The following is a 12,790-nucleotide window of genomic DNA, read 5'->3' on the forward strand; positions in this document are numbered from 1 at the left end:
CACTTAATCTTTCTCATATGTTTGTTTGGATTAGTTTTTTCGCGAATTTTGCACAAATCTTGCACAAATTTTAAAGGGGTCATATGGTGCGATTTAAAATATTTCCTTTCTCTTAGGAGTGTTACAAGCTCTTGGTGCATGAAGAAGATCTGTAAAATTCCGCAATATACAATGCAGTGCATAAAAAGACAGTATAAGTCATTATATTCTGTAATTATGTTCCCACTGGATGCAACAAATGCCTCGTTTGTAATGGGTTTTATTGTCTCGGTGCTCTGGGACACACGGCATCACAGTATGGCAAGGGGCGTAACATTTCCATCACATGCTTGAGGTATTCGGCCACTGGATAGCTGGCCAATCAGAGCACACCTCACTTTTCAGAACAGTGAGCTTTGTAAAAACCGACGCGTTTCAGAAGGCAGAGCATAGAGGAGAAACAATAATGTACAGTATGTGGAAAATAATGTTTTTTTTTGTACCTTAAACCACATAAACACATTGCATTAGAAAAAATACACAAAATCATGTTCTTTTTAGCAATGTTTTTGTTTAATATTTTTTTATATGTTAATAATTTCACTTAAAAAGAGGGTTTTTTGTGTCATTCAGATATAATTCTAGTTATTTCAATCATTTGAATTGGTTTTTATTTGTATATATTTTATTTTTATTTTAAATGTTAGCAATTTAGTTGTGTAAAAAAATATATATTTTATGTCTACAGTTTTTATACTTTTTCTATTTCAGTTAACTCATCAAGTTAATATAAATTTTAATATTTTATTTAACTGTAGTAACTCAGCTTATTACCTATTTTAATTCATTTGAGTCTATTTTATTTAAAAATACATTTATATTGATATATTATCTTTTTTTGTTTAAACTCTGCAGCTCTACAAACACAACAAACCAGGATTTCTTTATAAAAATTGGTTGACCGGCCATAAATCAGAACCAGTCTGTTTTTGCTTAAAATACGCAATCTGCAATTGGCCGGTTTTTGGTCTTTTTTCGGCCGATTTAGTATGCTAGGCTACTATCATAGGCTACTTACTGTGCAGATACTGCTGTTAATTTCAGATGGTTATGGTTATTGTTTTCAATAGCCAAAAGCCAGTTTGGCCTGTTAAATACCAAATAAACATCTTGTTTATGCATACTTTCCTTCTTTCTTGTTTCTTGCTTAAAGGAAAAAAAAAATCGGTTATCGGAATCAGCCAGTTTGTTTGTAAAATAATTGGTATCGGAATCGGCCAAGAAACATCATGATCGTGCATCCCTAATATACACAATTACGAAAAATTGCAGTGAGTATTTTCCCCAAATCTTTAAGCTGTACTCTCAAATCTCTTTTGCAGTCATGTATTTTATTGTTTTATCTGGCGGGGGGTAAAACAGGGGTAAAATATCTCTCAGGGTTTCAGGAGACCATGTTTGTGGTGTTGTATTTTTCAATCTTGACTGTATAAATAACCAGCACTTTCATTGCATTACATTGCATTACTTTTTGATATTCAAGAAAGAAACAATACGTGGTTAGAATGACATGAGGTGAGAAAAGTGTGAATGCAGAGCTACAGAAAGTTCATTTGTGTGTGTGTGTGTGTGTGTGTGTGTGTGTGAAGCCCAGCGTCTCATCTCTAGCTGCAGTCTGCTGTGCTTTCCTCATTTTTCGTTGTCTCTGAGGGGATGAGGGGGGTGGAGATGTGCTGATCTCACCGTTACCGTCAGTTACCAGAGCCGGTTCCTCCCTCTCTCTCTCTCTCTCTCTCTCTCTCTCTCTCTCCCTCCCCCTCGAGCGACTCCTCTCATCTTTTCTCTTGAGCTGAGAGTGAGAGACAAAGACCCCCGTCCGTTCTGCACACACTCAGCCCGCCAACGCTCCTCTGCATGTCGGATCCAGTATTTCTCGCACTGTGTGCTGGACCGCTGCATTTTAACTCGTGTGTGTGGGATTGTGTTTTACGGATACTACAAAGCACTCGTGGTGGACTAGGATTCCTCGTCTTTAATGGAAGGATTGTACCACGGTAAGAGCTTTTCCTGCTGTGTGTGTGTGTGTGTGTTTGCAGTGACAGAGAGAGAGGCTCCAGTTTCTACACGCTGTAATGAGTTCTGCTCGTGTCTGAATGGGAAAATTTAATTTAAAGCTATTTTGATTTGAAGATTGGCAGCAGAAGGAAAACAGTGCTGAAATGGTCAAATAGCTTTCTAAAAAATTACAAAGCAAATTTTTTAGCTTGTGTTTATAATGATATTGATGGAAATTAGACAGATACAGACCCACAGATATTATACCCGCAGTCAGTATAGCTTATGCAAAGTGTATAAAAATACTGTATAATAATAAGAAAAAAGCAGATATAATATACAGTCAAACCTAAAATTATTCAGACACCGGATATCCTTTTTTAGTGGGTGGAGGACACTAGAGTTCATTTATTTAAGTGAGGAGAGCAAAATAGAGTAAACCAAACAATTCTTTATACAGTGGAATAGCAGTAAAATTGATAAATATTTGGGAGCAAAAAATATTCAGACACTCTGATCTGATAATGTTTCGCTGAAGTGTTATCTGACATTATCAAGATGGACTTGTTCTGAAACAGTTCAACAGTTTCACGTTTCATATTTCATGTTTCATTGTTCTTGTCATATTTCATAACCATGTTCTAAACTATAGTGAAGAATGTGTGAAATGTTAAAGGTGTCTGAAAATTATTTTGGATTTACTGTATAATGCATGAATGTGCCTTTTATAATATATCGGTGATACTTTTTTATTGCAAATATTAAAAATCTTTATAATTTGTTGTGAAATGTATATAGAAAGCTTTTACACTCAAGAGCTAATTAAAAATTTTAGTTGCTTAACTCTAAAATAAAAAATACAATAAATGATAAAATAATGTAAAAAAAAATAATATAGTTAACTGTTTAGAACTTTAAATCTTTTAATATATTGTGTATCCCTAATTGTTTTTGTATATTTTGGGATGTTTTCATATAGAAATGTTTCCTGGTGCTGATTATTTACCGATACCGATACCGATACCGATAACTCGTCTTTTTTATGCCTGATAACTGAAACAGATTGCCAATATTATAAATTTATACACTGTTGCACACTTTTATTTATGAATTAATTCATTTTTATGAATTCCCACTAAAATCAATCTTGAAAAATTTTAACCACTTAAAGTTGACATTGAAATTGAGCAAATATATTGGAAAGATGGATAACCTGGTATAGATAATATTTAATATATATATAATTTGTGTCTGATATAGGCTAAATTAAACTTTAAAAATGCTATTATTTGATGAGACTGATGCGATCACTGATATATCATGCATCACTTATGATATATTTCTGTAAACTTTAATCACAAAGTGTTTAGCTTCAGAGTGACTGAGACATTTGAAAGTTTGAATTTAACTGTACAATACAAATCACTGATCTAGAGAGTTTCTTGTTCATCTAACTAATGTATATCTATATCATAGAAGAATAACATTAGATGACACAAACAGCTAGATGATGGTTGAAATGCTGGTTTAACCTTTAGATGTATTCTTGTGTAATTCTTATGTAAAACGATCAGTTTTTTTTTTTTTAGGAAAACTGCATGAATGCACAGGTTTGGGAATTGTAAACAAAATGTAGGTCGGACACTTCTGCATCCATATGTGTGCATATTTCTGTATGTTAACTAATGGAAAGAGTCTATTGTTAGCGTTTAGAGTTGTTGTTGTTGTTGTTGGCATAGTGATATTAAGGTCAAATGCAGATTGATCAGTTATTACTTCTGTTCGGATTGTATTCATTCATGATTCATGTGAGCTGTTGGTACATGCGCTGAACTCCTTGACCCTGATATTTGGATTACTTTTGACTGATTGCTTTCCTGCGCTTGGAAGCGTGCCGCACGTGTGTGTGTGTGTGTGTGCTCATGAATGCTGGCCTGAGAGAGTTTGGCAGGTGTTTGAGCCTGGAGTGTATGTGTGTGTGTGTGTGTGTGTGTGTGTGTGTTTGTGTAAGTGTGCTTGTTTTGCCCCGGGACCTTGAATGAGGCATGTTCCTCTCACCCCTCATAGTGGCACACAATGACATGGAGGAAGGACGTTTGTGTGTGTGTGTGTGTGTGTGTGTGTGTGTGTAAAAGCGCTGCCTCCATCATCTGTCAGATCCAGTTGAGTTCAGTTCAGTTCAATTCACTCGTGTGCCTCTGCTATATCTGTCCTTTTGCTTATTAATTTTACTATCATTTTAATTTTTTTTTAGCTATGTTCCAAAACCTAGTGAGCTGCCTCACTAGACTGCATTATAGCCATCTTAGATAAGAGCCCCATGAAAAATGCCTTTTATTTTTTTCTGCACACTGAATGAGATGGTTTTGGAAAGTGGGTGGTGAAAATATATATATTTTTCCTGTTTTAAACAGACGTTTTGCAACATTTAGTGCAAATGTTTGGTGCATTTTAGGATGAATGAGATGATGCAATCAGCAACACAGACTTGATTCTGAGAAACTGGTTGCCAGGAAAATGTGAATGATGTCATAGCCTTTGTCCAAATATAATTTATTTTTAATAAAAACTAGAAGCAAAAGTCAGATAATTTGCTTTAAATGTTGACTATTGTTATTTAATTTAGAACATCATTAACAGTGGCTTTATCAATAAAACTAATATTATCAATAATAGTCATTATTCTTTCCCAGTACTCTTAATATTTTCCCATCTCAAACATTAAACTCCCAAAATAATCAGGCAAGTTTCAGAAGGCATTATTCCTTCTCTCGGTGTCTGACCGTATATCAGTCCTGCTGCATCAGCATCTGGCTGCTCTCTGTCACGCTGAGGAGTATGGGAAGCAACCCCCACTGCTGCTGCAGTGCATTATGGGTAGTGTGAGCAAAGCTTGTTTGATGTCTGATCCTCATGGACATCATCTTATAGATGGTGCTTCCTAGACAGAAATCATCTAAAGAACTGCCTTCAAAGCTGAATGTATTATCCTTCTAATGTAATGCGAGAAATAATAAATAAGGTGAATGTGAACGAAATGAGCTAAAGAGCTAAAGCTAAAGCTAAAGCTATGAGCTAAAGCTCTCAAAGCATTCACTGACTGTCCAGCTTTTTGTAACAACATTAATTGAGCTGAAATTTTATATGAATCAGTGTATTATTGTGCATGTAAACTGAAAAGTCACCTAACATTTTGTCCTTGGTCTGCATACTTGCTGCTCTTTGACCATTTTGATGCAGTACAGAGAGACAGGTTTATTTTCACACCACATCTGTGTCTATCACATTCTCTCCGTCCCTTATCCTGTCGTTCAGTAATTACAGTTGAGAGACAAAGCCATGTCCTTCCTCTGCAGCAGAACCTCTCGCCGCGGTCAGGTTTGCATGTAAATAAATCACAGCTGGGCCGGTTTTGCTCCATTAGGACACAGATGGTTGAGTATTATTTATAGATCCTCAAGGGTAAGTGCAGTTTAATAAGGTACCACTGAGATCTGAATGCAGGTTTATTAGTCAGGTGCTTTTTGTAGTTTTTTCGAAGTTTTCTGCCTGAAGAAGTGAACTGTACTTTTGACAGCTGTCTTTAAAAAGAATACTAATATTGACCTACTACTAATACATACACTAATATTGACCTAGAAAACAAGAAACACTTATGATTTAACAATGTTGAAAATTCCACATTTTTGTGGAAATCATGATACTTTTTCTTAGAAAGTTGAAAATAACTCCCTTTATGTATATATGTAATGCATACTTGCTGAATGACCCCAAACTTTTGAACAGTATTGAAAACAGAAATATTTTCTCAAATTTTATATTTCACAACACTTTTCAGCACTATTTTGTCATAATTGAAGGACCATGCCAGTCATCTTTGAGAAGGTTTGTTCCAGAAAAGACTTGTTGGTTCCATTTTGGCCAGGATTTTTGGGCATTTAAAGGGACAGGTTGCCCAAAAATGAAAAATGTTATTTGAAAGTAGATATTATGAATAATGCAGGTAACCAAACAGTTGCTCGATGCCATTGACTTCCATAGTATGGAGAAAAAAAATCAATGGAATCAATGGGGACCAGAAACAGCTTGGAAACCAACATTTTGTGCTCAACAGAGTAAAGAAGCTTTTACATGTTTGCAAATGATGTAAATGGGAGTAAATGATGACAGCATTGTGAATTTATTGTGAGCTATCCCTTTAACCAGTGTGTAGTATTAATAAACTAGCATTGTGTTGTGAAGATCTGATCCGTGTCTGCTCTGAATGACTGTGATAAAGCTTTAGTTGTGTGTTATCATCCCCACTGAGAGCTGAAACACAGATCCATTTGTGTTCAGGTTTCTCTCCATCCTCACATAACCAAAGGCCAACAGCTTGATAAGCAGGTGTTTGTGTCTGTACAGTCTTGCACGTCTCCTCTATTGGTGACCTTTGCATCTCGTCCCGATCCTCAGGGTGTGACATATGGAGCCAAGAGAATCAAGACTGGTGCATATGAAAGGTTTGACATGAAGAAGTGTGAACGATCTATTAAAAACGTCCGCCAGCGTATATGAAGTGTGACCAGAAGTGTGTTAAAATCACACTGATCCTATAATCTCTGGACACACCGTCAATAGAGCGGCCATGCCATGCCATTCACATGTAGATTTGATTAGTCGCTAACAATATTGATTATTTGGAGTGTGTGTATAATTGGTGTCTGCAGAGAAAAGCCACGAGGGAATCCACATGTGAGGGTCACAAGGTCTGGCGTGTCCGTAGATGAGTGTGTCATCCATTAGGATCCAATGTCAGATCTCATAAAGGAGCGCGGCAGTCTGTTCGTGGTTGTTATAGTTTGTCCACATCAAAGAAACCCCATAACGGCGGAGTTATTGCTGGCAGGGTTTATGGGAGATGCTAAAGGAGCCCATCTGTGAATCTGGTGCCGTGACCCGGATCTAATTCTGGGTTAACCTACAGCTAATGCCCGTCTCTTGGTCTCTCATTTCCCTCCATCTGTTCACCTCATTCACACTCTATATCAACAGCATCGAGCCAACAATTTTACACTGAGAACGTGTGACATCTCAGAGCATGTTACAGTTATTTATTTAACAGGCGATAAATAAGGGCGAGTGAGGGTAGATACTAGTGTACAGGATTTTCTGGCTTATATGGTGTGAAAAACGTTCCTTACAACTAAAGGTTAAAGGGTTCATCTTATAGTACATACATGTGCCCTATGGATGGGTAATTATCTAAAAATTGTAATATAATATAAAATAGTATTATAATGTTTGGCGAATTTTTTTTTTTTTTTTTTTTTTTTTTTTTTTTTTTTTGTAGAAACATCTGACAGGAAGGTGATACTTAAATGAAACAGGACTGAAAACCAGATGAGCACTTTAATATCTAGTTAATATCTTCTGTCTTCTGGGTTTGACCTTGTTTTTAAGGCTCCTGCGTCTCAGATGTTTCTCCTGAGAAAAAGATCCCATTCATCCTACATGTGTCTCCTCTAGAGTCTCCTCTAATGATCTAAAAATAGCATCACAATGTATTTTTATAGTCAGTAATATATTTTATATTCTAAAATTATTTGTACATGCAAATGTGTATTCAAATATAAACATGTAAAATCCATAGAAATAAAAAAGTCATATCTTCCAGAATAACAACTATTATTATAGAATAATTTATGCATTATAGAAAAATTAAATATTATGTTAAATATTTTCACATATGTATAATTTATATAACATTTGATATATATATTTAATACGTAAAATGCAAATAAACATAATTTAATATATTACATTATAGTATAAAATTATCATAGAATTAAAGAAATATATTTATGTACAATAAATAACTTTTTAAATAATTCTACATTATTATTATTCTATACACAAATTATGTAAAATGCATATAAATTATTTTTAAATATTAAAATTATTACATGTATCTTAGAGTTTGTATATATATATATATATATATATATATATATATATATATATATATATATATATATATATATATATTTGATCCCTTTTCAGTGTATTGCAATACAGTAAACAGCATTATATTCTGACACATCTGAAACTGTTTTATAATTTATTTTGACAAAAAAAAAATGCTATTAAATATATCCTAAATATCAAATATTGTTCATCCATAATCAAATAAATGATGTTTCATGAACATAATCGCTGATGAGTTGAGTTTAAACTGATGTAAATGTGTGTGTGTGTGTTTATTTACTCTGTGTTTGATGCTGTGGTTTATTTTCTTTCATTTCCCCGCTGTGTTCTCCGTCTCTGGGTCTGTCCAGTCACACGAGTCAGGGCACATGTGTTAGTTTAGTGTGTGTGTGTGTGTGTGTGTGTGTGTGTGTGTGTGTTTGCATGCATCTCCAACAGATGTAAACAGTTATAAACCAGTGTAGACAAACAAACAGCTTGTCTTGTGTAGCACTCTGGAAAAAAAATGACCCAGTTTTGATGAACCCACTATTCATCTTTGATTAAGATTCTTTTACATTTGTGCTCTTCATGTACACTCATTTTGTTATTTGGGGGTATATAAATGTAGAAAAAAGCACTGTGCACCAAGTTAATCAAACTGTGCATTCTACCTTTTTATAGCATTGAATAAAATACCAGTCAAAAATTGTTTTTAAATGAAAATGTTGTTTCATGAATAAATATAAATAATGCCTTCTGCATTTATTGTACTTTAAGTTTTTTTTTATACTAAGCTAAAATGTTAATTATTTTTTACATATAAATTGCAATGCAACCATATATTTATATATCACTGTTATTTTGCTCTTTATTTTAAGCTTTTGTGATTTTTAAAATTAATTGAATTGTGCTTTTTTTTCAGATTAGTTAATGAAGAAGAATGTTGTTCCTATTTAGTCCAATTCGTCAATTAAACAAAAATTACATTTTAGCTTTGTACAATAAATGCAGAAGGCATAATTTATAATTATCCATAAAAAGTTTTTTTATTTTTATTTTTTTGACTGGTACTGATACAAAAGTTGGCATAGAAACGATTTTCACTTAGAAATTGTAAGTAAATTTCACAAATAATTACAAAGTAACAGAAAAAATTAATTAAAAAGGCTGAAATAGCATTTGAAAAAATGATAATATAATACTCTTCAAATAATATTTTTTACAGTGTAGTATGTAGTTTATTGTAATCAGTTCCAATAGAAGGGTTGAAATGCCACATTTTGGTGCATTTGGTAACTGTATGAACTTTCACCACAAGATCAGAATTAGGAAAACCATGTTGATTTGATTACTCAGGAACTAGTCATCTGGAAGCAGTATCTTTACACACACACACACACACACACACACACACACAGTCAGGAGGCTGTGAATCATCTCTTCTTATTGATCTGTGCATGCGGCTGACAGTTGATAAAGCTTTTCCTTGTAACTGAGCTCCAGTAAATGGGTGATTTCCTTCCCGCTCGCGTGTTTCGCTTCAGTCTCAGATGTCCGTGTGTCTTCATGTCCTCGCCATTCATCAGACTGTCAAAACACATCCTCTTTTACACACGCTTGTCTTATATTTCAGCAGTTTTTATTGGCTCTAAAAAACAAAAACAAAAAAAACATCTCTTTAATGTCTCAGTTGTTACTTCTAGAAAGCAGTGGGATAATATTGAGAGCAAATGGAGATTTTTTTTCTTATATGCAACTATTGACTCATCTGTGTCTATTTCTAATGAATTTCAGTAGAAATATCTGAGACTAAGTCTCCCCTGAGCAATGAAAGAGCAACCATTGTGCAATACAGTTCTTCTGATTTTGAAGTTTCTCTTGAGAAGAAGAAGAAAAAAAACGATGACATCTCACATGTGTCTCCTCTAGAGCTTCAGGAGAGATCTGAATGATCTGTACAGTCATTGTCAAGACACTAAAGGCTTTAACCCAAGTCAGAGATCTCTGTAGTTTCTCAGCAATCGATCTGAGTTATAGCACTATATACTCACACTAAATGGCAACTATTGACTCATTTAAATCCATTTTTGTCTCTCCTGAAACATCTTTAGTAGAAACATCTGAGACAAAGTTGATGTTTAAAGGAAAACCAGTTGAGCAGATATGCATCTTCTGGTGTGTAACGAAGATGTCTGATTTTGCTGGTGGTCTTGGCTGTAGTTTAGTCTCTGCACCGCAGACAGGGGGCGCCGTGGAGATTACAGCTGAACTATAAAACCACACGCTCTGTTCAATGTGCTGAGAGATGACCAAACCAGGTGACCTCACCTTTCTCTCTCTCTCTCTCTCTCCACAGACATTTCCAGAATTTCATTTTACACGGGTGAGTGTCTTTATTATTAACCTCCTCTCTCTACATGTTTATTTCAAGCTGAGTGACTGAATCATCCGAGCTGGTGTGTGTGTGTGTGTGTGTGTGTGTGTGTGTGTGTGTGTGTGTGTGAAGGCTACATCACGGAGGCGTTTGATGTGGACTGTGATGCTTGTAGATTTTGTCTCTTCTGTCGAGATCACTGTGCTTCATGGCTAATGAAACTATATTTTCTCTTTATAGAATAGAATAATTTCCCCATGACAATAGAATTCTGTGTAAAAATAAATTTCAGGAAACACTTTTATTATAAGGTTTAATTTGTTAACATGAACTAACTGAACTGATATTCAACACTATAGATATTTTTATAACAAAGTTATGAAACAAGACAAAAATGGTTGTGATTTTTTTTGAAGTGTTGTGCAGAATATTCCATGCATAAATAATTATAAATGTAGATGTAATATATATGCATGCATTTTTGCATTTATGCATGCATGCTGTTTTTTTCCACGAGTCAGAGAACGTGATGCCGCTTACATAACGAGCTCACTTGAACAATTGTACTAAATGATATGCATGTATTTTATTAACATAACTCATATAGATTCATATATGCATCTTTCGGTTCTCAGAAATGTTTAAAGAATAGTATCATGTCATTGTAGTGTCCAAAATAACTCCTAAAGCCCTAGCACTCATTTGTTATTCTGAACACTCTGTTCTTTTAGTTTTGCATGTCTTTGCTCTTCTCTCGGTGTGTATGTGGTGTCCATCTGCATGCATGTGTGTGTGTTTCATTATTTGGCGGGGCGTTGAGGGTTTGACTCATTATTTTGTGGTCTCGCTGAGGTTGGTTTGACGTGGTAACGAGAGGAAATGAGCTGCTGAGTCATTAACGCTTGTGCTGTCAGTGTCTGCAATGCCGGCCCACATTAATATTCATCACTGCGTTCCCCAGTGTCCCGCGGGCAGCGTGCAGGACAGACCCGGCCGTCTGGGGCCTCGATCTCTGCTGCCATAGAAACAGCAGATTCACATGCACATGCACGTCACTGACGGAGGCCACGTTCACGCTGTGTCCACAAATGAACAGTCTGTGTGTTTCTGACAGCGTTGCATTGCAGGAATCCGCTGCATTCAGGATATAATTAATGCATGAGGCAGAAAGGGTTTAATATGAGGTGCAGTAATCGACTTGAGATATTAGGTTGATCAAATGCATGCTAATTTAAATGCATGTTTACTGCTTTCCAGTGAGTATTTGTTTGAGGTGGTTTGCATGAGATCTGCTTTCTCTCTTTTAGCATTTATTCATATAGCAGTCTGTGATGAATGCTACAATGCAAACCATTAATCATAAGTGATCAATAGTGTTAGGAGTGCTGCAATACAGAGATCAATCCAGCACAGAACTGCAAGATTAAATTTGAATTAGTTGATTTCGAGAGAATCACTGATGGCAGAGTGAAGTTTAATCAGTGTTTTGTGCTGCTGCAGCATTGATGACAAGCACCTGATTTACCAGCGTGTGTCGCATTAAACATGCAACTGTTCCCCGTCGTACTGTTTATGAACACACTGTGTTTAATTACTCCACAGATGTGCTTTCAAGCATCTGTTTCGAATGCAAGACGAGTGTGCTACTTACTGCACAATGCTCACGTCCATTTATTTATTTATTTCATTTATTAATAATATATTAAAATTGTAGCATTTATTTTTTACATTTCCATATTTAATATAACTTATAAAATATATTATAACTGTATTTATTTATTTTTAGATTATTTATTTTTTAGAAATTATATATTGATATAAATATACTATAATTGTATTATTTATTTATTTTGGGGGTTTATATTTTACATTTTAGAGAAATTTATATTCATACATCATACATTTATTTATTCATTTTCAGCTTTCATATATATAAAATTGTAGATAAATTAGATATTCATGAAAATGTATTATCATTTTATTTATTTATTTTTAGCTTTTATACAGTAGATAAATTATTGGTATTAAATATATTAGGATTTTATTATATAAATTATTATTAATAGAAAATCGAATTTTGTTTATTTATATTTGTATTAATTATATATTAATAGAAGATATATTGTTTTTTCATGTTATTTTAGATAAATAATATTTTCATACAAATATATTGGAATTATATTAATTATATATGTATGTATTACATTTTATATTAATTGATTGATTGATTTATATTTTATAAAAGATAAAATAAATACATTGTATTTTTTTATTTATATATATATATATATATATATATATATATATATATATATATATATATATATATATATATATATATACACAGACAGATAGATAGATAGATAGATAGATAGATAGATAGATAGTTTCTGACAGAATTCATGCAAATATGGTATTTTCTGTAAGTGGATT

General features: G+C 33.9%; 2 protein-coding genes across 18 annotated transcripts in view; one reads left to right on the plus strand and one right to left on the minus strand.

The window, feature by feature from the left end:
• LOC127935318 (60S acidic ribosomal protein P1-like) overlaps positions 1 to 12,790 on the minus strand; it is a 568,794-nt gene that overhangs the window by 493,400 nt on the left and 62,604 nt on the right. The window lies entirely within an intron of this gene.
• Positions 1 to 12,790, plus strand: part of LOC127935309 (focal adhesion kinase 1-like) — an 85,897-nt gene that overhangs the window by 14,110 nt on the left and 58,997 nt on the right. For 7 of the 9 annotated variants that reach the window (XM_052533054.1, XM_052533055.1, XM_052533059.1 and 4 more), the window contains exon 2: positions 10,340 to 10,366. The exons of 1 other annotated variant lie outside the window; for it this stretch is intronic. In XM_052533054.1, coding sequence (XP_052389014.1) covers positions 10,340 to 10,366 — 27 coding nt within the window. Of the gene's footprint in view, positions 1 to 1,835; positions 2,034 to 10,339; positions 10,367 to 12,790 lie in introns of those variants that run through there. One more of the 9 variants, XM_052533063.1, reaches the window with a different exon arrangement.

The sequence above is a fragment of the Carassius gibelio genome, chromosome A19 (assembly GCF_023724105.1).
Source record: "Carassius gibelio isolate Cgi1373 ecotype wild population from Czech Republic chromosome A19, carGib1.2-hapl.c, whole genome shotgun sequence".
NCBI lineage: Eukaryota > Metazoa > Chordata > Actinopteri > Cypriniformes > Cyprinidae > Carassius > Carassius gibelio.